The sequence below is a fragment of the Canis lupus genome, chromosome 5 (assembly GCF_003254725.2).
Source record: "Canis lupus dingo isolate Sandy chromosome 5, ASM325472v2, whole genome shotgun sequence".
In the NCBI taxonomy this organism is placed as follows: domain Eukaryota; kingdom Metazoa; phylum Chordata; class Mammalia; order Carnivora; family Canidae; genus Canis; species Canis lupus.
The window spans coordinates 75,695,355-75,722,365 of record NC_064247.1 but is presented as its reverse complement, the minus strand read 5'-3'; the positions used below and the strand labels follow the sequence as shown (position 1 = coordinate 75,722,365).

General features: G+C 39.5%; 1 protein-coding gene across 6 annotated transcripts; it reads left to right on the top strand.

Moving 5' to 3' along the window:
- ZFP1 (ZFP1 zinc finger protein) lies at window positions 1-27,011 on the top strand. Of its 6 annotated transcripts, none has more exons than XM_035716072.2 (5): window positions 1-141; window positions 5,800-5,858; window positions 11,606-11,725; window positions 22,024-22,150; window positions 24,122-27,011. In XM_035716072.2, exons 2-5 carry the CDS (start codon window positions 5,844-5,846, stop codon window positions 25,195-25,197), a joined length of 1,338 nt encoding a protein of 445 aa, XP_035571965.1. In that variant the 5' UTR covers window positions 1-141; window positions 5,800-5,843; the 3' UTR covers window positions 25,198-27,011. The 6 variants fall into 6 exon arrangements, with proteins under 6 accessions (XP_035571965.1, XP_025282626.1, XP_025282628.1 ...); XM_049109611.1 differs by lacking the exon at window positions 1-141 and adding an exon at window positions 617-692; XM_025426841.3 differs by lacking the exon at window positions 11,606-11,725.

Here is a 27,011-nt window from a genome sequence, read left to right as displayed (position 1 = left end):
GCTGCGAGCGCGCCGGTGGCTGCCCTTCCCCCACCTCCTGCCGCGAGTGGGTGACAGGGCCCCGGTCTCCGCGCGTCTTCACCGACACGCGCCGTGACCCGGCCTGGCACTGAGCCACAAGTGGAGGCTGTGCCCCTCCAGGTATGAGGGGGCCCGCCACGCAGCTCCGCGGGGCCTGGGGGCCGAGGGGAAGGAGATGAGGGATGGGCTCCTGTCTGCGCGGGGTGGGAGCCCAAACTTCGGCTGCTCGCAGGCGGCGGTGACCCTCGGGGCGGCGTCGGGGGCCGCCCGGCGCTGTCCTCGGCGCGGGGCTGGCGGGGCCAGCCTGGCCGGACGTGCGGGGGCGGAGACGGCGGCGGCGAGGGAGGGCGGCGGCGAGGGCTCGCCTTCCTCCCTTTGTCAGGAGAAGCGCCGCCGAACGGCCGCCGGGGTCTCCTGCCGCGCGGGAGCGAGTCCGGAAGCCCGAGCGGGCGCGCGCGTGACCAGGCCCCGAGGGCGCGGGGCCCGGCCGCGGGCGGGGGCGGGGCGGGGCGGGGCCGGGGCCGGACACACCTGGCGGCGCCCGGAAGCCGCGCGTGGCGTCCGCGAGCCTCGCCAGGTGCTGCGCGCAGTGAGAGCCCCGGCAAGTTACCTGACGCACACGGCGTGCCAAGTGACGGCGCTGACCTCCTTGCAAAACCCTCTTCAGCCAGGTCTTCGTCTAATCCTTACACCTCGCCTGTGACGCCGCTAGCATCTCAGTCGCAGCTGTAGAAGAACCGAGGCTCAGATGGGCGCAGTACCCGACAGCACGCGGCCAGCCACTTTGTGCGAATGGCACATGTTTTTCCACGTGCCTTTTGATTTCACTCCCGGGTAGTTTTGCCCTGCAGGCGTTTTGAATTTCTCTATAGTTAGTTCACTCTTCCTTTTTTAAAATTTTTTTTAAATTTTTTTTTTACTCTTCCTTTTTTATGACGTCCAGAAGCCTTCACCACTTTTTGAGATTTTGCAAGTTGACTTATGATTTCCCACTGGTACTTTAGAATCAGTTATAGTTTTAAAAAAAATTCTATATTTTTATGATCCTATTAATAGCTGCATTTAATATGGGGCAGTGGACGCCTTTATGATGTTGGGTCTTACTGTAGGCCTTACCAGTGTTCAGGTCCTGTTTTGTTTTGTCCCCCTTAACAGCACTTTATAATCTTATTTTCAGAAGTTTATCATTTTTCTCGACTTTATTCATATGTATTTTATTTCTATTTAAGATGTAATCATTTTCCCATTTCATATTTTTTCTCGTTTTTTGTTGATATTTTCTACTGTTCTTATTTTGTATATTTGGGATTTCTCCCCCCCCCCCTTTTTTTTTGCCTCTTTAATTAGTGTGGCTGATGGTTATTTTTATTAAAGAATAACTCTTTAATATCTATAGCATCTGTAGTAGTGACTCTTCCATCATTTTTGATATTAATAATTGGTCTCCATTTTTTTTTTCCTTCCTTTTGGTCAGTTTGACTGGAGGTTTTTCAGTATTATTGATCTTTTCAAATAACTTTTGGTTTTATTGAATTTCTCTGTTGTTTTTCTTTTCTTTTTTTTTTTTAATTTTTATTTATTTATGATAGTCACACAGAGAGAGAGAGGCAGAGACACAGGCAGAGGGAGAAGCAGGCTCCATGCACCGGAAGCCCGACGTGGGATTCGATTCCGGGTCTCCAGGATCGGGCCCTGGGCCAAAGGCAGGCGCCAAACCGCTGCGCCACCCAGGAATCCCTCTGTTGTTTTTCTGTCTTGAGTTTTATTGATTTCTATGCTTTATTATTTCCTTCCTTATGCTTGCTTTGGGTTTAACTTTTTCTGATTTCTCAAGGTGGAAGCTGAGGTCATTGATTAAAATCTTCTTTTCTGATATAGTTTAATGCAACGTTTATAGTTACAGTTAATATAGTTAATAGTTTAATGCTGTATTACTACTTTGCTATATCCCTCCACGTTTGATATGTTGTGCTTTCATTTCCATGAATTCAGTCCTATGCTTTTTGAAGCTTTCTTTGTGACTTTTCACCCCCTTGGTTATTTAGAAGTCTGTTTAATTTCCAAATATTTGGAAGGAAGGAATTTCCATTTCTTAATTGATTTCTAGTTTAATTCTATTTAGGTCAAAGAATATACTGTGTTACAAATTTCAGTTCTTTCAAACTTCAGGTTTGTTTTCTGGCCAAAAATATGATCTATCTTAGGAATTTTTAATATGTACTTTAATGACTTGTGCTGTTGGTGGGCTCTTCTATAAGTATGAAATGGGTTAGAGTGGTTGATAGGGTGGTTCAGTTCTTCTATATCCTTACTGGTTTTCTGTCTACCTGTTCTGTTGCTCACTGAGAAAAGAGTAGTGAAGTCTCCAACCATTATTGTGGATTTATCTATTTTTTCTCTTTTAGTTCTATCAATTTTTACTTCTTGTATTTTGAAGTTCTTTTGTTAGGTACATATACATTTAGGATTGTTTGGGTTTTTTTGTTTGTATTTTTAAAGATTTTATTTATTCACAAGAAACACAGAGAGAGAGGCAGAGACATAGGCAGAGGGAGAAGCAGGCTCCTTGTGGGGAACCTGATGTGGGATTCCATCCCAGGAGCCCGGGATCATGACCTGAGCCAAAGGCAGCCGCTCAACCACTGAGCCACCCAGCCCACATTTAGGATTGTTATGTCTCCTGGTCATTTGACACATTTTTTTTTTTAATTTTTATTTATTTATGATAGTCACACAGAGAGAGACAGAGAGAGAGGCAGAGACATAGGCAGAAGGAGAAGCAGGCTCCATGCACCCGGAGCCCGACGTGGGATTCGATCCCGGGTCTCCAGGATCATGCCCTGGGCCAAAGGCAGGCGCCAAACCGCTGCACCACCCAGGGATCCCTCATTTGACACATTTATCAGGTGTTCTCTATCACAGTGACATTATGTAATATCACTAGCTGATAATATTTTGAAGTCTGCTTTGTTTGCTATTAATATAATCACTCTAGTATTCTTTTGAAAGTGTCTACAAATCATATCTTTTTCATCCTTTTACTTTTTAAAAGAAGATTTTATTCATTTAGAGAAACGGAGGGAGAGAGAAAGAGGTAGGGAGAGGAGCAGAAGGAGAGGGACTGAGCATGGAGCCCCATGGAGGGCTTGATCTTGAGACCCTGAGATCATGACCTGAGCCAAAAGTAAGATATACTTGACTGACTGAGCCACCCAGGCGCCCCCACCCTTTTACTCTTGAACTAGCTGTTTTTATGTTTCAAACTGCTTATAAATAGTTTGGCCTTGCTTTCCCCCCCCCCTCCTCAATTTGATGACCTCTATCATTTACTTGGTGTATTTATACCAACTATCAGTGTGGTTTGATTAAAATCTGCCATCTTGGGCAGCCACGGTAGCGCAGTGGTTTGGCGCCACCTGCAGCCTGGGGTGTGATCCTGGAGACCTGGAATGGGGTCCCGCGTCGGGCTCCCGGCATGGAGCCTGCTTCTTCCTCTGCCTGTGTCTCTGCCTCTCTCTCTGTGTCTATGAATAAATAAATAAAATCTTAAAAAAAAAAAAATCTGCCATCTTGCTGGTTTTCCTACTTGTTCTATTTGGTCTTCATTCCTATTTTCTTTGTTTTCTGACTATTTTGGATTAGTCGGTACTTTTATGCTTTCATTTTTTAAAGATTTTATTTATTTTTTCATGAGAGAGAGAGAGGCAGAGACACAGGCAGAGGGAGAAGCAAGGTCATGCAGGGAGCCCAACGTGGGACTCGATCCTGGGTCTCCAGGATCAGGCCCTGGGCTGAAGGTGGTGCTAAACCGCTGAGCCACTGGGGCTGCCCCTGATTTCATTTTTTATCTCCAGTATTGGTTTATCATTTATACCTCTTATAAAAAAATTTTTTTGTGGTTGCTGTAGGGTTTACAATATACAGCTGGGGTTAATCACAGTGGACCTTTAAGTAATATTATATCATTTTATGTGTAATATAAGATCATTACAATAGTATATTTCTAATTTCATCATCCCATCTTTTGTGCTATTTTCACGTATTTTACTTTTACATATGCCGTAAGCCTATAAAACTTTGCTATTTTTTGACAAATCAGTTATCTTTTTAGAGTGATTAAAAGTAAGAAAAACTTTCCTTTAGAGTCATCGTTATTTTAACCATTCCCAGAGATCTTTATTTCTTTATGTAGATCCAGGTTTTTGTCTGGTATCATATTCCTTCAACCTGAAGAACTACTTTAAGTATTTCTTGTAGTACAAGTCTACTGGTAATGAATTCTGGATTTTGTTTCAGTTTTTGAAAGATATATTTGTTGGGTATAGAATACTGAATTAGTTGATAGTTGCCCCTCTCCCTTTTTTAAGTACTTTAAAGATGTCACTGCATTATCTTCTGGCTTGTATAATTTCTAATGAGAAATTGGCTATGACTCTTCATCTTGATCCTCTATATAATGTGTCAATTTTCTGGCTTCTTTTAAGACTTTACATTTAACCTCAGTTTTCAATGGTTTGAATATGATGTGTTGCATATGGTTTGGTTTGGTGTTTATCCTGTTTGAATAAATTATTTGAGCTTCTTGGACCTATAGTTTGATATCATTCCTTATTTTTGGAAAATTCTCGGTCAGTATGTCTTCAGATATTTTAAGATTTTATTCATTTATTCGTGAGAGACACAGAGAGAGGCAGAGACATAGGCAGAGGGAGAAACCGCTTCCCCACAGGGAGCCGGACACAGGACTCGATCCCAGGACCCTGAGATCACAACCTGAGCAGAAGGCAGACACACAACCACTGAGCCACCCAGGCATCCCGTCTTCAGATACTACTTCTGTCCCATTCTCTCTTTTACTTTTGGGATTCCAACAACATGTTTGTTAGGCTGTTTGATATTGTACTATGGCCTTTGGATTCTGTTTATTTATTTTCATTCTACTTTGTGTTTCATTTTTGGTAATTTCTTTTGACTTGTCTTCAGAATTACTGAAAATTTCCTCTGAGTCCACTATTGAACCTGTTGAAGGTATTCTTTCAACTCTGTTACTGTGCTGTCTTTTCTGTTTGATTTCTTTCTCTTTTCAAATTTCCCATTTGTTTATTCATGTTGTCCATCTTTTCCATTAAAGCTTTTAAAATACGAGTCATAGTTGTTTTGTTTTAAATTCCTTGTCTGATAATTTCATCCATTGAAGCTTGTGTTGGTTGTTTTGTCTCTTGATAGTAGATTGTTTTAGTCTTGCCTTTTCTGGTGTCTCATAATGTTTGATGGAAGGTGAGTGCTGCCCGTATAATCCTTCCTGTCCCTTCTTTTTTTCAAAAAAGATTTATTTAGGGGTAACTGGATGGCTAAGGCGATTAAGTGTCCAACTTTTGATTTTGGCTCAGGTTGTGATTGCAGGATCATGGGATTGGGCCCTGCATCAGGCTCTGTGCTCCGTGTGTAGTCTGCTTGAGATTCTCTCTCCCTCTGTACTTCTGGCTCATCCTCTCTTTTGCTCTAAAATAGATAAATAAATCTTTATAAAAAGGAGCCCAATGCAGGGCTCAATCCCAAGACTCTGAGATCATGATCTGAGCCAAAATCAAGAGTTGGCTGCTCAGCTAACTGAGCCACCAGGTGCCCTCTCTTTGTCTCTTCTGAAAAGGCAAGGGACTATCCCAGTAGATGGTGTTTTCCTAAATGATGTGTAAGGATCTGTAAAAAAGTCATTGTAGGGGTTCCCAGGCAGGTCAGATCATTAATAAAAATATCTTCCTTTTTTTTCTCTTCCAGTTCTGCTTTCATAGTTCTCAGCCTTCCCCTAAAAACTGCAAAAAATGAACAAATCCCAGGTGAGTTGATTGTTTTTCCCAACTTTATTTTTCAGTGCATCTGAGGAAGTTTATAAAGACCCAGAAAATGAAATAGAAAGGCATAGATGACTGAAACTCAAGGAAAACATAATAAGAATGATCAATACCAGAAGCCAAAAAGCAAACCAAGTTAATTGCCTTGAATTGATTATGAGTATCATCTCCTTGGTTCTCTGGTATTAGGTCTGAATAAATTTTATGGATCTTCATATAGATGGCGTTTTGGACATTCTCAGAAACAATGGGTTTATCACTTTGTGTCTGGTTATTTTATATAGCATTCTTCATTGTAAATACAGGGTTTTGTGTGTATTTTATTTTTTCAATCAAATCAGCATAATGCCAGAGAACTCAGTAAATCTTTGGATATGTATTTAAATTCTCCCCCAAATTCCACAAGTAACCACTGTCATTACTTTCTTAAGTAGCTTTCCAGAGTTTATATGTACATATTTATACAAGTACAAATATAGGTTATTTGAGATAGCATATTAATCATGCTGATTTGTTTTATGTGTTTTGTTTTTAATTAAAAGACTTCGTTTTTTTAGAGGAGTTTTGAGTTTACAGAATATGTGAGCAAAAAGTACAGAGTTCCCATATACTCCTTCACTCCTTCCACACAGTTAACCATGTTATTAACATCTTGCATTGATGTGGAACACTTGTTACAATTCATGAGCCAATATGGACACTTTAACTCAAATCTGTATTTACATTATGTTTTATTCTTGATATTGTACATTCTATAGATTTTGACAAATATATAACATGTATCCACCACTATAGTTTCCTGCCCTAAAAATCCCCTGTGCTCCATCTGTTCATCCTCCTCTCCCTCTCCTGAGCCCTTGGAAACCACTGATCTTTTTACTGTGCACATAGTTTTGCCTTCTCCAGAATGTCATATAGTTGGAGTCCTATAGTATATAACCATTAGTTTCTTCCACTTAGAAATGTGCATGTGAAGTTCCTATATATCTTTTCATGGCTTGATAGATCATTTCTTTTTACCACCAAATGATATTCTGTTATATGGATACACCGCCATTTATTTATCTATTCACCTATTGAATAGTTGCTTCCAGGTTTTGACAGTTATGATACCTGCTACAAACAGTCCTGTGCAGGAGATAAAATAATTTGAGTGAATACTAAGGAGTGTAATGGCTAGATTATATGGTAAGAGTATGTTTAGTTTTGTAAGAAACTGCCAGAGTGTCTTTCAAAGTGTCTGTGCCGTTTTGCATTCTCACCATCAGTGAATGAGAGTTCCTGTTGCTCCATATACTTGTCAGCATTTGGTGCTGTCAGTGTTGTAGATTTTGGCCATTCTGATAGGTGCATAGCAGTATATCATTCTAACTTACAATTCCTTTCTGACATGTTGAGCATCTTTTCATATGTTTATTTGCCATCTGTATATTTTATTTGATGAGGTGTCTGTGAGGTCTCTTTGGCTCATTTTTAAATCAGGCTGTTTACTTTCATATTGTTGATTTTTAAGAATTCTTTTATATATTTTGGATACCAGTCCTTTATCAGTTACATATTTTGCAAAGATTTTCTCCCTATCTGTGGCTTGTCTTTTCATTTTCTTGATTTTATATTTTTATCACTGAATAACATATCTGAAGACTTTACATATCAGAACATAGGGTTTCCTCAATTTTTTTTATTGTGTAATGTAGCATATATACAGAAGGGTATTTAGAGCATTGTAATATTCTGTACACAGTATAACAATGTGTATAACAGAGGCACCTGGGTGTCTCAGTGGTTGAGTGTCTGCCTTTGGCTCAGGTCGTGATCCCAGGGTCCTGGGATCAAGTCCCACATCAGGCTCCCCACAAGGAGCCTGCTTCTCCCTCTGCCTATGTCTCTGCCTCTCTCTGTGTGTTTCTCATGAATAAATAAATAAAATATTTTTTAAAAAGAACCCAACAATGTGTATAACAAATATGTATATCTTAAAGAGTAATAGTAAAATGGGCACCCATGTATCATACCCAAATTGAGAAATAGAACATTCTCTGGGGCACCTGGGTAGCTTTAGTCGGTTAAGCATCTGCCTTCGGCTCAGGGCATGATCCCAGGGTCCTGGAATTGAGCCCAGAGTTGGGCTCCCTGCTCAGCAGGGAGCCTGCTTCTCCCTCTCAGTCTGCCCACTCCCAATATGTGAGCGCACGGGCTCTCTCTCTCTCTCTCAAATAAATAACATCTTACAAAAAAAAAAAAAAAAAAGGGACGCCTGGGTGGCTCAGCGGTTTAGCACCTGCCTTTGGCCCAGGGCATAATCCTGGAGTCTCAGGATAGAGTCCCACATTGGGCTCCCTGCATGGAGTCTGCTTCTCCCTCTTCCTGTGTCTCTGCCTCTCTGTCCCTGTGTCTTTCCATGAATAAATAAATAAAATATTTTTAAAAAAATAAGAAATGTTCTCTGTTCTTATGGTCCATTCTCTGATTCAGTCTTCCTAGTACTAGCCACTATCTTAACATTTTTGTGAATTATTATCCTTTCTTTAAAGATTTTACCACTTATCTAGATCCCTAATCAATATAAAATTCAATTTTGAGAAACTATAACTGGAATTTATATTACCTTGTTTTGCATAGTTTTCTTTCTGATTGGTGGAGTTTTTTCTTTTTCTTCCAGACATTAAGATCTAAAGATACTGTTTTATGCACCCATGTTCCCTTGGCTAAGACTTGGGTGTTTTTTGTTTTGGGGGGGTTTAACATTTTTTTATTTAAATTCAATTAATATATAGTGTATTATCAGTTACTGAGGTAGAGTTCAGTGACTCAACAGTTGCATATAACATTCTGCTCATGATATAACATGCCCTCCTTATTGACCATCACCCAGTTATCCCATCCCCCCACCTACTTTCTCTCCAACAACCCTGTTTTTTTCCCCATAGTTAGGAGTCTCTTAAGGTTTGTCTCCCTTTCTGATTTCATCTTATTTTTTCCTCCCTTTTCCTATGATCCTCTGTTTTGTTTCTTAAATTTCACGTATGAGTGAAATCATAGAATTGTCTTTCCTGATTGACTTATTTCACTTAGCATAATACCCTCTAGTTCCATCCACATCATTGCAAATGGTAAAATTTCAGGTTTTTTGATGGCTGAGTAATATTCCACTGTATATATCTACCACATCTTCTTCATATGCTCATCTATTGATGGACATCTGGGCTCTTTCCATAGTTTGGCTATTGTGGACATTGCTGCTTTAAACATTGGGATGCAGGTGCCCCTTCAGATCACTACATTTATATTCTTTGAGGGTTTTTTTAATCATTTTTTTTTTTCAAATTACATCAGCCAGTATTTGCAAAAGAGATGTAACCACTTGTGTTATTAGTGATAATCTGAAATGATATGGCCTTACTGGGGAACAGTGTGGCAAAAATTATCAAGTAAGCATAAGTCTAGTTGTGTCTAGAAATTTTGCTGTTAATAAATAAAGGCTTCTAGGAGAAGATGAGCTGAATAGAGTTTCTGAGTCATAGTCTGGCTTCAGCTTTTCTGAGAGTTTCCAAAAATCCCATTTGGAGAAGTCATTGGCAAGGTCATGAGAAACATAGGGCTCATGGGATTGGGCCATCTGGCAGGGTCAAAGTATGGATCAGGTATTGAGTTTCTGGTAGAAATATAATTAGAGCAAGTGGGTTGCTCTGTATTCTTTGCTTCTTAGCTCATTGGTCAACTGCCAACTCTCAGGAGTAGATCAAAGCAGAACACAAGAAGTGAGTGTCCTTACCTGATCCAAGGCATCCTAGATCAGCACATGTTCAAAACAAGTCAAACCGAGTACAGATAAGAATCTGAGCCAGGCTTACCCAGGCATTCTGCCCTCAGGTTAAAAAGGTGGTATAATACAGTAGGCATCTTGTTTATGACAGCCCTCAAGATGCTTGCTTTTGAATTACACTATTCTAAACTATATGACAAGCAGTTTGGAATCAGTAGAGAATCACTGCCATCCTGCAGTCTCTTTCATACTTCTCCTAGGGATTTCCTTCAGCTCTGTTATTGATTGTTTGCCTCTTCCCATGTCTTTGTCTTATTTGGGTTACTATTGTTTTATTGGAGTACATTCTCCAGTATCTTCTTAAGAAAGGGTATGTGAGAGAGATTTTTTTTAGACTTTGCATTTCTGAGAATGTCTTCATTCTGTTGTGATACTTGCTTGATAGATAGTATGAATGTGTATGTGTCCATTCATTGCTCTAGTTCTGTCTGGTTTTGCTTGATGTAATTTGAAGCTGTGTTATTGAGTGCATGTGCGTTTATTATTCTGTTTTCCTGATGGATTTATCTTTCTATCATTTTGGAATGCCTGTCTTTATCTGTGGTTATATAAATACAGCCATACCTACCTTTTTATGATTAGTGCTTTTGTGGTGTATTTTTAAAGTGGTTTCTGTAGGGATTACAGCTTATATACTTTACTAATCACCTTGATCACCTTGAATTATTATTATAGTACCTCAGTATGATCCAAGAACAGTATACATGATATTGCAGTGAATTCTTGAAGCTTTTATCTCTATATATGCTTTTAGTTTACCTTTTTTTTTTAAAGATTTATTTATTTATTTATTCATGATAGAGAGAGAGAGAGGCAGAGACACAGGCAGAGGGAGAAGCAGGCTCCATGCAGGGAGCCCGACGTGGGACTCGATCCTGGGACTCCAGGATCGCGCCCTGGGCTGAAGGCAGGCGCCAAACCACTGAGCCACCCAGGGATCCCCTAGTTTGCCTTTTTTTAAAAAAATATTTTATTTATTCATGAGAGACACAACACAGAGACAGAGAGAGGCAGAGACAAGGCAGAAGGAGAAGCAGGCTCCATGCAGGGAGCCCAATGTGGGACTCAATCCCGGGTCTCCAGGATCACACTCTGGGCTGAAGGTATGCTTAACCGCTGAGCCACCCAGGCTGCCCTTTAGTTTACCTTTTTTTTTTTTTTTTTTTTTTAAGATTTCTTTATTCATGAGAGACACACAGAGAGAGAGAGAGAGAGGCAGAGATGCAGGCAGAGGGAGAAGCAGGCTCCACACAAGGAGCCCAATGCGGGACCCAGTCCTGGATCCTGGGATCACAACCTGATTCGAAATCAGCCACCCAACCACTGAGCTACCCAGGCATCCGTAGTTGGCCTTTTTTAAAAAAGATTTTATTTATTCATTTGAGAGAGCACATAAGTTGAGGGGAAAGGCAGAGGGAGAAGGAAACTCCTCACTGAGCAGGGACCCCAACTTGGGGTTTGATCCCAGGACCCAGAGATCATGACCCCCGCCGAAGGCAGACACCCAACCATTTGAGCCACCCAGACACCCTTGTTTTACTTTTGTTTTGTTTTTAAAGATTTTATATATTAGAGAGACAGAGCATGTACGTGCATGAGCAGGGGGGAGAGGAAGAAGCAGACTCCTCATTGCATAGGGAACCCAGTGTGTGGCTCGATACCGGAACCCTGGGATCATGACCAGAGCCGAAGGCAGACACTTAAATGACTGAACTACCCAGATGTCCCTACCTTTATTTTGAAAAATATTTTAACCAGTAGTACATTAAACTTTTTGGGCATATCTCACATATCTTATGTTTTGGGTTTTCCTCCATTTTTTTTCCTCTCTGTTTTAACTTGAAAATATTTTTATTGGCTTTATTTATTTTTTATTTATTTTATTATTTTTTTATTTTTATGATAGGCACACAGTGAGAGAGAGAGAGAGGCAGAGACACAGGCAGAGGGAGAAGCAGGCTCCATGCACCGGGAGCCCGACGTGGGATTCGATCCCGGGTCTCCAGGATCGCACCCTGGGCCAAAGGCAGGTGCCAAACCGCTGCGCCACCCAGGGATCCCTACTGGCTTGTTTTCAAGTCCATTCTTGTTTTCTGCTGTGTCTAGTCTTCTATTAAAGTCTATATTGTGAGTTCTTAATTTTAGTTAAAAACTAGATTTTGCAGGGGTGCCTGGGTGGCTCAGTCAGTTAAGTGTCTGCCTTCCACTCAAGTGTGATTCCAGGGTCCTGGGATCCAGCCCCCCTTTGGGCTTCCTACTCATGGGGGAGTCTGCTTCTCCATCTCCCTCTGCCTTGTCCCCCCAACTCACGTGCATGCTCTCTCTCTCTCTGTGTCTCAAATAAATAATCTTTTTATTTAAAAAATATATTTTGCAGTTCTGTATGTCCATCTGCTTCCTTTTTGTAGATTCTAGTTCTTTGTTGAAGTATTCCCATATTTTTATATGCATTATCCATCTTTTTCTCTGTATTTTTTTTTCTATTAGGTAAACTGTACCCGCAGTGTGGGGCTTGAACTCATGACCCCAAGATCAAGAGTCACATGCTCTACCAACTGAGCTAGCCAGGCACCCCTTTCTGTATTCTTTTACATACTGCTTTACAGTTAATCTGAAGTTTTTTTTTGTGTTTTTTTTTTTAAGATTTTATTTATTTATTCATGAGAGACACAGAGAGAGAGAGAGACAGGGACACAGGCAGAGGGAGAAGCAGGCCCCACACAGGGAGCAGGATGTGATCCTGGAGTCCCAGGCCCATGCCCTGGGCCGAGGCAGGCGCTAAACTGATGAGCCACCCAGGGATCCCCAGAAGTCCTATGCAGTAACTGTAATCAGTGGATTATCTCTGCATATAGACTGTTGACTGTTCATCTCTCCCCCCCCCCCCTTTTTTTTTTATCTTATCACTGCTTTTTTGGTGTTCCATATGTCTAGTAATTTTTGTTTATATGCTGGACACAAGTATGACACATAACAAAATATGTTAAATTTTGTTTTGCCAACAACTTATCTACCAGAACAAAACTATTGCCATCTACTATTTCTTCTAGAGACTTGCCCTACCTGCACATATTAGGAACCAGCCAAAGATCTGAGGCGAATTTTAGAGCCCCTTCTCTGTGTCTTCTTTATCTTCATTACCTTGCCCCCAAATCTCAGTTGCTTTGCAGACCCAAATGCTAATTTTTATTTTTTCAATGTAGCAGCAGTGCCATTTGCTGCTTAGGTTCTATTTCTCTGTGCTACCATTTAGAAATACCTTTTGGGAGGTTTTTGCTGTATATAGAATTCAAGATTGATTTTTCAGCACTTTTATCATCATTGTGGATGTAGGGTTCCCCTCATATTCACTGTCCTTTCAATAATTATAGCCCTGCAATGGTTGCTCTCCAGTGCCTGCAAATTGTTTTATATATTTGTCCAGTTTTATTGTTTTTCTCTTTCAGAATTTCAAAGTGATTGCTTTTTAGTGTTGTAGGCATGAAGTCCAAAGGCCTTTCTACTTACCAGAATGTGACCTTTCAGTTCTCTTCTGAAACTAGTAGGCTTTCCTCTTTGTATTCAGTATTGTAAAATTTTCTGATTGTTTTTTAATTCCTGTTTGCAGCATGGTAGTTTATATTTTTTCTCACCTTTGTTTGATTTTGTAAAGTGTGAAAATGCAGAGAAATACAAATAAAATTGTATTATGTTGAGCTGTATGAAAGTGCATGATTTGTATATCAAAACGGTTGAATGGCATCAATTTCAATATGGTTCTTTCTAATAACTATGAATCTGTTGCAGTGTCCAGTAGTCAAGACTTAACATCTTGGCCTATTTTCTTCCATACTCTGTGTGTGCGTGTGTGTGTGTACACCATGTGTATATATGTAAGTATTTTTTCTTTATGTTATATAGTTCATACTTGAATTCTCTCTCTTTCTCACAGTCATGGTTCTCTGATCTCCCTAGCAGGCTGTCACTCCTGGCATTAAATCACCTTATTCAGTACTAAAATCCTCTTAACCATTAAAGCTTGTCTCCTCACTTTTTAAAAAAAAAAAATTTAAGATTTTATTTATTCATGAGAGACACACACAGAGAGAGGCAGGGACATAGGCAGAGGGAGAAGCAGGCTCCATGCAGGGAGCCCGATGCGGGACTCCATCCTGGTACTCCAGGATCACACCCTGAGCTGAAGACAGATGTGCCGAACCACTGAGCCACCCAGGCGTCCTGTCTCCTCACTTTAGAGGTAGCCAGTATTATAAGTTGTGTGCAGTTGTATCCACTTTCTTTTTTTCATTTTTTTGTATGCATTAAATAGAGTTTATAGAATTTGGGAGTTGTGGCATATACATATTTTTGGAATTCTGTTTTCACTAATTTTTTAATCATTGAGGTTCCTGTGCCAGCTTTTCTAAGTGCCTTTTATTTTGAAGCTTTGTTATTTAAGTTTGCCTCTTGTAAAAAAGTATGTGGTTTTGTTTTTTGTTTTTTTTTAACTCTCTGGGGGCACCTGGGTAACACAGTTGGTTAAGCATCAAGTGTCCAACTCTTGGTTTCTGCTTGAGTCATGATCTCAGAATTATAAGATTGAGCTCCCTGTTTGGCTCTGCATTCAGCATGGAGTCTACTTAAGTTTCTCTTTTGGTCTCCCTCTGTCCCTCCCCCACTAAAATAAATAAACCTTAAAAAAATTATCTAAGGGTCTTAACCTTTTATTAAATGTTTATTTGGGGCAGCCCGGGTGGCTCAGTGGTTTAGCACACCTTCAGCCCAGGGCCTGATACTGGAGACCCAGGATCAAGTCCCACATCAGGCTCCCTGCATGGAGCCTGCTTCTCCCTCTGCCTGTGTGTGTGTGTGTGTGTGTGTGTGTGTGTGTGTCTCTCTCTTTCTCTGTGTGTCTCTCATGAATAAATAAAATCTCTAATACATAAATAAATGTTTATTCTTTTCTTTTTTTAAGATTTCATTTATTTGATAGTAAGCCAGGGAACACAGGTGGGAGGAACAGCAGAGAGAGTGAGAGAAGTAGGCTTTTCTTTCTTTTTTTATTTTTTTTTTTAAATTTATTTATGATAGTCACAGAGAGAGAGAGAGAGGCAGAGACACAGGCAGAGGGAGAAGCAGACTCCATTCACCGGGAGCCCGATGTGGGATTCGATCCCAGGTCTCCAGGATCGCGCCCTGGGCCAAAGGGAGGCGCTAAACCGCTGCGCCATCCAGGGATCCCCGGGCTTTTCTTTCTCTTGGCACTTTTAGCACTTTTCTTCCTCTACTGGTCTGTCAAAATATATTTCCATTCTTTTTTATTTTTTTTTTTAAGATTTTACATATTTATTTTAGAGAGAGAGTGAAGAAGGGAAGAGGGAGAGGGAGAAAGAGAATTTTAAACAGACTCCATGCAGAGCCCAACCAAGAGTTGGATGCTTAACCAGCTGAGCCATCAAGGCACCCCTATTTCCATTCTTTTAACGATTTAGCTTACTCTTTTGTTGTTTATATTTTAAACAAAGTTTAAAAAGTTAATCACAATTTATATTTTCCTTCCAAACACAATATTTTCCTGTTTTCCCTCTGCTACAATTGCTGGAATCCTAAAATTAGTTTCAGCTAACTATTTAATACCTTTTTTCCATACCCCATATATATTTATTTTAACAACATATTTTGCTGACTTTTTTTTTTTGCTCCCTGATGTTTTTTTGCATCCAACTGACTCTTCTTAGATTTAATTGTCTTCTTTATGGTTCATATCATTCAATAGTAGTAAATAAAAATAGCTAACACTTACCTGACATTTATTATTTAGTAGCTACCATTTTTTTTAAGATTGTATTTATTTGAGAGAGAGAGATCACAATCAGGAAGGAGGAAGAGAAGGAGAAGCAGACTCCTCACTGAGCAAGAAGCCTGATATGGGGCTTGATCCTAAAACCCTGAGATCATGATCTGACCCAAAGGCAGATGCTTAACCCACTGAGCCACCCAGGTGCCTAGTAGCCATCATTTTAAATCAGGTTGTTGAACTAATGCCCGTGAGCCAAATGGCCTTCTGCTTTCTTTGGTATGGCCCACAGTCTTAAGAGTGTTTTTTACATTTTTAATGGCTAGAAAAAAAAAATCAAAAGAATAGTATTTCATGGTGTGAAAATTATATGAGATTCACATTTCAGTGTCCATAAATCAAGTTTTATTGGAACATAGCCATGCCCATTTATTTACATATTTCCTATGGCGGCTGTCTCCATACAATGGCAGACTTTATTGGTTATAGTTGGGACTGCATGTGGTCTGCAGAATCAAAAACATTTACTGCTTGGCCCTTTATAGAAAGTTTGCCAACTCATTTTCTAGTATCTTCAGCACTTTAAAGATATTCTGTTATTTTCTGGTTTACATTGTTTCTGTTGAAAAGTCAGCTGTCAGTTTTATTGTGCCTTTGTAGGCAGTGCATCTTTTTTCCTCTGGGATTTTTATCAGTTGTATAGTGTATATAAGTGTGTTTTTCTTTGTATTTGTTCTTTTTGGGGTTAATGGTGTTTAATGGTCTGATGTGTGAGCTGTTTTGGAAAATTCTAAGCCATTGTCTCCATGTAGTTTCCTTGCATTTTGCCTCTTGTGCTGGGACTCTCAACTACAAGTATACTATGCCTTTTTATTTTTTATTTAATTTTTAAAAGATTATTTATTTATTCATTCATGAGAGAGAGAGACAGAGAGAGGCAGAGACACAGGTAGAGAGAGAAGCAGGCTCCATGCAGGGAGCCCGACTCGGGACTCGATCCCGGGTCTCCAGGATCAGGCCCTGGACCGAAGGCAGTGCTAAATCACTGAGCCACCCGGGCTGCCCCATATTATGCCTTTTTAGTTTACCCCATGTGCCTTTTAGTCTCTTTGATGTGTTCCCATCCTTTGTTCTTTCTCAGTTTCAGTCTCCATTCCTTACTGACCTATCCAGTTTTCAAGTCATCTTTTTAAGATGTGTTTAACCTGCTGTTAAATCCAGTTACATATTTTAAAAATATGTTTTCTAACATTCTTTCTTTCCTGCTTAGTTTTACTCTGTACTGTTCCTTTCTTTTGTGAGAGGTTATGTGGCCTATGACTTTTTTTTTCTTTTTTAAGATTTCATTTATTTATTCATGAGAGACACAGAGAGGCAGAGACCTAGGTAGAGGGAGAAGCAGACTCCCTATGGGGAGCTGGATGAAAAACTCAATCCCAGGATCCCAGGATCACACTTTGAGCCAAAGGCAGACACAACCACTGAGCCACCCAGGTGCCCTTGTGACCCATGACTTATGCCTGGATGATGACAAGTCACATTGTATGTCTCTACGTACATTATGCTGACAATGTGGAGGTGATATCACTTTTACTTCGTGAATGGAGTGATCATATCTTGGGTGCTGAAAAGCTTAACCACTAATAAAACTGATATCCAGATACAAATGAAATTGTCAAGTACAAATAAAGCTAGAATTGATCTAGTAACATATAGATTAAAACTGAATAAAGGGCAGCCCAGGTGGCTCAGCGGTTTAGTGTTGCCTTCAGCCCAGGGTGTGATCCTGGAGACCCGGGATCAAGTCCCACATTGGGTTCCCTGCATGGAGCCTGCTTCTCTCTCTGCCTGTGTCTCTGCCTCTCTCTCTCTCTGTGTGTGTTTCTCATGAATAAATAAATAATCTTTTTAAAAAAAACTGAATAAAAAGCATTTTTAATGAGGAGACAAGCATATTGGAGCATGCATGACATCTTAGAGAAATGAGCCACACATTAGGATTTAGCAAATATTACCAAAATCTTTACATAATCTGGGGATCTCTGGGTGGCTCAGTGGTTTGGCGCCTGCCTTTGGCCCAGGGCGTGACCCTGAGGTCCCAGGATCGGGTCCTGCATGGAGCCTGCTTCTCCCTCTGCCTATGTCTCTGCCTCTCTCTCTCTCTGTGTCTTTCATGAATAGATGAATAAAATCTTTAAAAAAAAATCTTTACATAATCTGAGTATGAACAGTACAGACACTATATTATTTTGGCTGGCTACTTAGGATGTTGCTATAGGAATTATGTGGCATGTCTCTTCAGGAAGAAGAAAATAATGAAAAATAAAACTGAATACTCCATTCAGTTTAGCATTATTTTATTTGTTTGTGCCTAACATACTAATGTACTTTGTGCTAACAGGAATATAAAGATGAACAAGATACAATTTCTAGTCTAAAGAATTTTATCTGGACGCCTGGGTGGCTCACTTGTTGGGCATCTGCCTTCGGCTCAGGTCATGACCCCAGGACCTGGGATCGAGTCTCACATAGGATAGGACTCCTTGTGGGGCACCTGCTTCTCCGTCTGCCTGTGTTTCTGCCTCTCTCTGTGTCTCTCATGAATAAATAAAATCTTAAAAATTATCTAGTGGGGAAAGAGGAAGGAATAAGATACATTTAACAAAAGAAAGCAAGGTAAAATTGCCACAAGAGATATAAAATATCCCTGGGTTTAAAACTGAGCAGAGACTCAAAATATGGAAGGATCACACCTAAGTAATCTAGAATGTGGTCTTCCTGGAAAGATCTTTGCATAGAGAGGAGAGCCATGGGAAAGAGGGTTGGAAAAGAAATTTGAATGATGTTGAATACTGAGATAGTTATTTATTAGTTTTCAGTATCTACTCAAGGTATCATATACTAGAGCTACTCTTTAGAAAAATGATGTTAGTTTTAGAATATAAGGTAGATGAGAATAAGAGGAGACAGAAAATAAGAGGAGGCTTTTGTAATAATTGGGGTGGCAGTGGAAACAGTAAACAGATGAAAGACTTGAGGGGTTCTCTAGCTTGCCTATAAGGGGAAGATTGATCTTGCTTTTTGTGTCCCTAGTACTTAATTTAGTCCCTTGGAAATTTCCTAGTGATCTTGTTTTTTGAACTATAACTTTAGAAGCGATCTGATAATAGTAATAAATATTTACTACTGAGAAAATGTTGATTCTCTGATTGTTGACCCTCCATGGCCTTAATCTCAGGTACGACCCACGACCTACATTCTCTACTTTCATGCCAAGTGGCTAAAAAATCCTAGGAGATGTCATGAAATAATGCTGATTAAGCTACTTGCAAATCTGTGGAGTATAACTAGGTCATTTGTAATACTCAGACCTTTATGTCCTTTGTTTTCTTAAAATTTTTCCCAAGGCTAGGAGTTATGAATGGGAGATGCTGAGAAGTCAGTAGGGCAAGGGTTTTAAAGATGGTGACAAGTGTAATCTAGATTTTGGAGGTATGGAATCTTACATGGACAGTGACAGTTGGGAAGAATCACAAAGGCCTAAGAAATCAAAGGTCATAACTGAAGATGAAAGATTATAGATTCAGAATAGAGAAAATGTGAATAGGTTAAAGAAAATTCTTGTACTCAAAAGTGAAGTTGAGACAACAGTTTAGATGTGTAGAAAGCCCCCAGCATGAGATTGTTTAACTTATGATTTTTTTTGCTTTACAGTGTTGTGAAAGCAATACACATTCTGTAGAAACTGTACTTGGAATTTTGAACTTTGCCTGGACAAACACTATGTGGTAGGATATTCTTGTAATGGTGGGCAGTGGCAGCAAACCACAGCTCCCACTCAGCCACATGATCAAGAGGGTAAACAACCAGTAGACTTAAAACCATTCTGTACCATACAACTATTCTGTTTATCATTTCAGTATAGATTTAAATAGATTATATGAAATATTCAACACTTTATTGTAAAATAGGCTTAGAGTTGAGTGATTTTGCCCACTAATGTCCGCTAATGTCAATGTTCTGAGCACATTTAAGGTAGGCTAAGCAGACCTACAATGTTTAGTGGGTTAGGTGTACTAAATGCATTTTCAACTTATTTTCACAATTATCATGGTTTATCAGGGTGTAACCCCATCATAAGTTAAGGAAGATCTAACAGTCTGAAGAGTTGAGGAAGGAGTATTAAAAAATAGTCTGCTCTGGATGTCAAATATGGTAGGCACACCTCTACTCAGGGCATAGGCTTTCTACCCAGAACACCAAATTCATTCCAGATGGAAAATATACTGTCTTGACAAAAGTCTTTCAAGTCAGTCATGCTTTATATCACTTTTAGTGCTCTTGGATCATAATTATGTTTCATCCAACAATTTTTTGAGTTGTTTGTATAGAGTATGGAAGAATAACACTGAGAAAAAAAAAACAAAATAGTTTCACATTTGATGTTGGAGTCATTTCTAAATTATTGTAGTCAAAGTTAATTTATTTGAGTCAAAGTAATGTGCCACAGGTTTATCCTCCTTGTTGGTCTGGCAGCCATACAAAAGTTCTTATTGTATCTATCATTTGGTCAAGTGGATGTAGATGAATAAAATCCATGTAGCCACCATTCAGGCCAAGAAAAAAAGTTAGCCAGGATTCTTGAAGCTTTTGTGAAATCCTCCCTGTGTAGCTGGAATTAGTTCATTTCCATTGCTTTATAGGACTCAGTTGTTTTAATATACTATAGGATATTAATCTATTATTGATAAACATTCGTTTTTCCAGCTTTGGGTTCTTAATGTAAAATGTGAGTGTGAACATTTTTTAAAAATTTTTTGAGGTATAATGACGTAGGATTATTAGTTTCATATGTGCAGTGTAATGACTCGATATATATTGCTAAATGATCACCACATTCTGATAAACATCCATTACTGGGATCCCTGGGTGGCGCAGCGGTTTGGCGCCTGCCTTTGGCCCAGGGCGCGATCCTGGAGACCCAGGATCGAATCCCACTTCAGGCTCCCGGTGCATGGAGCCTGCTTCTCCCTCTGCCTGTGTCTCTGCCTCTCTCTCTCTCTCTCTCTCTGTGTGACTATCATAAATAAATAAAAATTTAAAAAAAAAAAACACATCCATTACTATACACGTTACAGTTTTTTTTCCTTGTGATGAGAGTTTAGCAACTTTCAAATATGCAGTACTGTATTGTTAATTGTAGTCACTGTGCTGCACATTACATCACCACATCTTTGCTTATAATTGGACGTTTGTATCTTTTTAACAAACCCTCTTCCCCCATTTTGCCCACTTCCCACCCTCCACTCTGGCAACCAGTCTGTTCTCTGTATTCATGAGCTTGGTTATTTTGGGGTTATTCTAGATTCCACATATAGGTGAGATGATACAGTATTTGTCTTTCTCTGATTTATTTCGCTTAGCATGATAGCCTCAAGATCCGTCCATGTTGTCACAAGTGACCACAAATTTTCTTTTTTTACCTGAGTAATAGTCCATTGTGTGTGTTTGCCACATTTCCTTTTCCATTCATCATTGGACACTTAGGTTGTTTCCATATCTTGGCTATCATAAATAAGGCTGCAGCGAATATGGGAGTGCATAGATCTTTTTAAGTTAGTGTTTTTGTTTTCTTTGGATAAATACCAGAAGTGGAATTGCTGGATTATGTGATAGTTCTGTTTTTTGAGGTGGCTTCATACTGTATTCCTTAGTGGCTATACCAGTTTACCTTTCCACCAACAGTCCACAAGGGTTCCCTTTTCTCCACATCCTTGCCAACATTTCTTATCTTTTTGATAAGAGCCATTCTAACAGGTATGAGGTAATCGATTAGTGATGGGTTGAGCAATCTTCTCATGTTGGCCATATATAGGTCTTCTTTGGAAAAATGTCTGTTCAGATCTACCCATTTTTTAATTGGATTATTTTGCTGTTGAGCTGTGAGTTCTTTGTAGATTTTGGATGTTAACCCCTTATCAGATGATTTGCAAGTATTCCATTCAGTAGGTTGCCTTTTCCTTATATTGATGGTTTCCTTTTAGCTTGATATAGGTCCACTTTTTTATTTCTGCCTATCATTTTTATCACTTGGATATGGTAGAGTTCTGTTTATGCCTGACATTTTGTCTTATAATTAGAAGTTCATATTTTGCCTTTAAATATTCAAAGCTTTAATTGACTCTTTAATACTGTCTGGTTTGATACCACAAAAACACCAGAGCACCATCTCTGCCCTGGTAACACTAAATACTGCATATTTATGTATTAATCTCCATATATACATTTTCAGAGAACACTGTTTTATAATCTTAGATGCTTGCCAGCTATGATAGTGCCAGAGGTATAGGGGAATCTAAATAAATGCTTTAACTATTATAAAAAATATTTTTGGAAACATGAAACCTTGAAGATGTATAACTGGTATTCTATATAAATTTTCATGGTGAGTGAATGTTTTATAACAAGGTAAGAATAAGTTTTCACATATCCTTTCTACATCACCAAATGTTGATCATTTCAGAATGAATAGCAATATGCCATTTCAGGGATCTGTTTCATTCACGGATGTGACTGTGGACTTCACTCAGGAGGAATGGGAGCAACTGGACCCCTCACAGAGGATCCTGTACATGGATGTGATGCTGGAGAATTATAGCAACTTACTGTCAGTGGGTAAGGACAGCTTTCGGGTGTAGTTCAGTGTTTGCCTATGATTTATGTACTTTCTGCATTAACCAAAAATTCTGAGCTTCTGAATTACAAAGTAGTTCTGGCCTCGAGCTTCAGTTGTTAAAGCTGAGTGATAAGGAAGAACTTGAGAGTCTGCACTCTTTATTTTAGGGATTTCAGAAGTCAAAGCAGTTAGAAGCTATGTTCCAGTAGCAAGTTCTCTGATATTATCAAACCAGATGTAATTTTCAAGCATCAGGAAGAGGTATAGATAGCATATTAAGAATTGCAAGTTCACAACTTTCTAGGGAAGATGGTGAAAGAGGGAAGGAGAATCAGAAGCCAATGGAAGTGATAGCCTAGGGATTATGAATGGGTTGAAATATTTCAAATTTTTTTTTAAAGATTTTATCTATTTGAGAGAGCGTACCCACTCACGAGAGTGCAAGCAGCGGGGAGGGGTAGAGGAAGGAGTAGACTCCCTGCTGAGCAAGGAGCCCAATATGGGGCGCGATCCCAGGACCATGACCTGAGCTGAAGGCAGATGCTTAACTGACTGAGCCACCTAGGTACCCCTAAAATATTTTTTAAGAATCAATTTTTCAGATCTCCAAACCTTCAGAGATGGCCAAACTGGATGACCTATATTCCTCAGGTCTCAGAATCATCCCCCTAAAGTATCAGTCTTACATTTTTCCTTTCATACTTGGCATTTGTCTACCTGTCTTAAGCCTTTGTGATTAGTTGTGCTCTTTCATTTGTATTCTCTGCTTGCCAGAATGGTGACTTTGATATTTTAGGTCATGAAATTGGCTTAACAACCTTAAGGAAAATACAGATTATACACACAGACACTTTTTTTTTTTTTTTTTAGTGTGGGGTGATATTGTCCTAAACACAAATGGCAGCAAGATCACAAGAGTCAGGAATAATCAGGAACACATAGATGAAAATAAAGGTTTTAAAGGTCAAGGGTTGGGTAAATTTCCTTCAAATAAAAGCAGGGACAAGATTGGTTTAAAAAGAAATGGAACATATTAGAAAAATATTGTAGTAGAAAAAAGTAGTAAAATGTTTCTGTCAAAAGGCTCTTGGACCCTTGATTAATTTTCTGTTTCCCACAAAATAGTTCTGGGTCTTAACATCCATTTGCAAAAGTCAGACTTTAGAGATTTGGATCTTTGCAATAGGATCAGCTCTGCAGACCTGTGAGAAGTGTTGGCTTTAGGAAGTTGTGTGGCAGAGAGGAGCAGACCACAATAATTCAGAGCTTGAGGGGTAGTTGCTAAGCTCAGATCTGCCTTGGCTTTTTTCCCTTAAAGAAAAGGAGGTGAAGATGTTAAGACTTTTTAATTTATTTATGAGACAGAGAGAGAGACAGACACACAGGCAGAAGGAGAAGCAGGCTCCGTGCAGGAAGCCCAATGTGGGACTTAATCCCGGGTCTCCAGGATCACACCCTGGGCTGAAGGCGACACTAAACCGCTGAGCCACCCGGGCTGCCCCAACTCCTTATTTTCTTGATCCGTGCTGTTTGGTGTCCTTAAGGATAATTTTGAATCTCCTTCCCACATCATGTTTGCTGCCTTTTGTTTTTATTTCACCTTTTAGGGTCATTTTGTAATCTGGCAATGCTACTTGTGTCCATTGTCAGTTTCCATTTCTTTTTCAAAGTTTAAGAATTAGGCAAAATTTCCATTAGAGACTTAAAAAAAAAGATTTTATTTATTTATTCATGAAAGACACAGAGAGAGAGGCAGAGACATAGGCAGAAGGAGAAGCACGCTCCCTGCAAGGAGCCCGACAGCAGTGTTGAGCCACCCAGGCTGCCCATGCATTGGAGACTTTTTAATACTGGAAGACCAAATCCTACCTAAAGAGGCAGCCCCCCGATGGAACATTTGTGGAGATTTCACATTCTCTAACATTATAGGGAAGGGGCTGACAGATCGTATTTTGTGTGCTCTTTCCTAGAGGTGTGGAAGGCTGACGACCAGATGGAGAGGGACCACAGCAACCCAGATGAGCAGGCGAGACCATTTATCATTTTTAAAAACCAAACCCCAATTGAGGAAAGAGGGAATCTCTTTGGAAAAACATTTAATCTGAGCACAGATTTTGTTTCTTTAAGGCAAGTACCCTATAAATATGACTTATATGAAAAAACTTTGAAATCTAATTCAGACTTACTTAATAATAATAGAAGCTATATAAGAAAGAGAGCTGATGAGTGTAATGGATTTGGAAAAGCACTCCTCTATCTGAAGCAAGAGAAAACCCATAATGGATTAGAATACTCTGAATATAATAAAAGTGGGAAAGTCTTTAAAGAATCCATTTTTAAACATCAGAAAATAAGAAATTTGGTCCAACCTTTTATTTGTAATTACTGTGACAAGGCTTTCTCCTTTAAGTCACTGCTCATTAGTCACAAGAGAATACACACTGGAGAGAAACCTTATGAATGTAATGTGTGTAAGAAAACTTTCTCCCATAAGGCAAACCTCATCAAACATCAAAGAATTCATACAGGGGAGAAACCCTTTGAATGTATTGAATGCGGAAAAGCTTTCACGCACCAGTCAAACCTCATTGTACACCAGAGAGCACACATGGAGAAGAAGCCCTATGAATGCAGTGATTGCGGCAAGACATTTGCCCAGAAATTTGAACTTACTACACACCAGAGAATTCATACAGGAGAACGACCCTATGAGTGTAACGAATGTGCAAAAACCTTCTTTAAGAAATCAAACCTCATCATACATCAGAAAATTCACACGGGGGAGAAACGCTACGAGTGCAGTGAATGTGGAAAGTCCTTTATCCAGAACTCACAACTCATTATACATATGAGAACTCATACGGGAGAAAAACCCTACGAATGTACTGAATGTGGCAAAACATTCAGCCAGAGGTCAACCCTTAGATTGCATTTGCGAATCCATACAGGAGAGAAACCATATGAGTGTTCGGAATGTGGGAAGGCCTTCAGCAGGAAGTCCCGACTCAGTGTCCATCAGAGAGTTCACATGAGGGAAAAGCCCTGAGACTGCAGCCAGCTGGAACTGTGGGAAACCCTTCCACCCTAACCCTTCCCGTTGGGGAAAAACTGCACAAAGGTACTGACGGAACGTACAAGTTCACAGTGAGATACAATCTACCAAATCAAAAAACACGTAAAAACAGGGTCCCCTAAGAACAATGTTATACCCAAAGTCAGATATGATGCCCAACTAAGGAATATATATCAGCATATATCCAATTGTAAATAGACATGCTTAGTTGTATTACAGTGAATTACTCAAGAATGAAATATTCTGAGCAGCAGCATTAAGGATCAGTACCTTAGGAATTTAGTGGTTGTGTGTGATCCTATCTTAGATCCACACATGTAAATTTAACACTCTCATTGGGAGTTTGAAATCCTTGTCCTCTTATAATTGGGACATGAATAAGATTTTCCATGCTAAACATGTGTTTTTCAGTACCTTTCCAAGCCAGTATGCATTCCACAGGAAATAGGTAACAGAGTTTCAGTGGCATGTTGCATATGTTTTCTCCTATTGCTCGTTGGCATAGAGAGTCGGTCCAACCAACATTATTCAGCTGCCTCTTCAATAAACAGAAGACAAGGTTGAAGTTTTAACTTGTTTCTGGGGTTGCTAGAAGCATTATTTATATAAATATGTACGTGAGAGAGAATTAAGAGGAGATCTAGAGACAGACCACTGTGGGCCGTCTCTCCATAGGCACCACAGCTGAAGAGTGCGCCCCATCTCTAGTGCGCAGTTACTTTGCAGTGGGGTGTTTACATACAAATGCATGTCTTTTAACATTGTATAACCCAGAAATTACTTGTACTTTTATTTGTGTGTTTCCCTATTTCTCTTAATATTTTACAAATTGTCTTACAAAAAGTAGAATATGTATGTGGTTCACAAATGTTACATTTTAGAGACTTTAGAGAAAAAATTTAAGAAACTGTCAGTATATGTCTTAATGCTTTTTTAAGTGTCCATGTGCACAACCCACTTTAGAAATGCATTTTTGCCCCATTCTGTGTAAAGGAGGCATTTCCACTCCCTGAGTTTCACGGTCATCAACCAGAAGCATCTCCCTTTGGAACTTGAGTACAAGTTAAGCCTTTCCTTTAAAGGTTCACACATTAAAGGTTACAAGTTAGACTTTTCAGCTATCTCTCCATATGTTTAAAACCTAAAAAAAGCTTTTTGCATAACTCAGAGGCAAAGTATTGATTTCAGATTCCCAAGTTTCTCTCCTGATCAGTCATAAATCACACACTAGATTTGTCACTGGCAACTATAACTGGCCTTTTTTCTTCCTTGCTTCTGAATGTCATTGATGTGCTGTGACTATATATGAATATGAGTGACCTGAACAGATTTACCAGAACATCTATGTCCAGTAAGTCTTTGTCTTTCTAAATTGTCATCTTGTCTACTACCAAGCAAGGAAGCAGGGGAAAAGATTCATCTCATACACTACTGTTAGAAATGTGTAAAGTGTAACTCTTCTAACATTAAGAATACACATACCCTTCAATCCAGGAGTCTCACTCCTGGGAATCTATCCCTAAGAAAAAATAAAGTGCCAGTATTTAAGATTATATGTTTATCAATGTATATTGTATTTTTTGATAAAGACAAAAACAATGTGAATGACCATCAGTAAGAGAATGAATAAACCTCAGTAAAACTATACCATGCTGGATGGCATTCCATGGAAAAGAATGTAGGAGCAAATGCCTCCAGGTCAGATGAGAAGAGGGAGAGGGAAGGGGAGAGAAGGAAGAGTTTATGTGTGTACACCACATTTTTAAAATAAAGATCTAAGAACATTA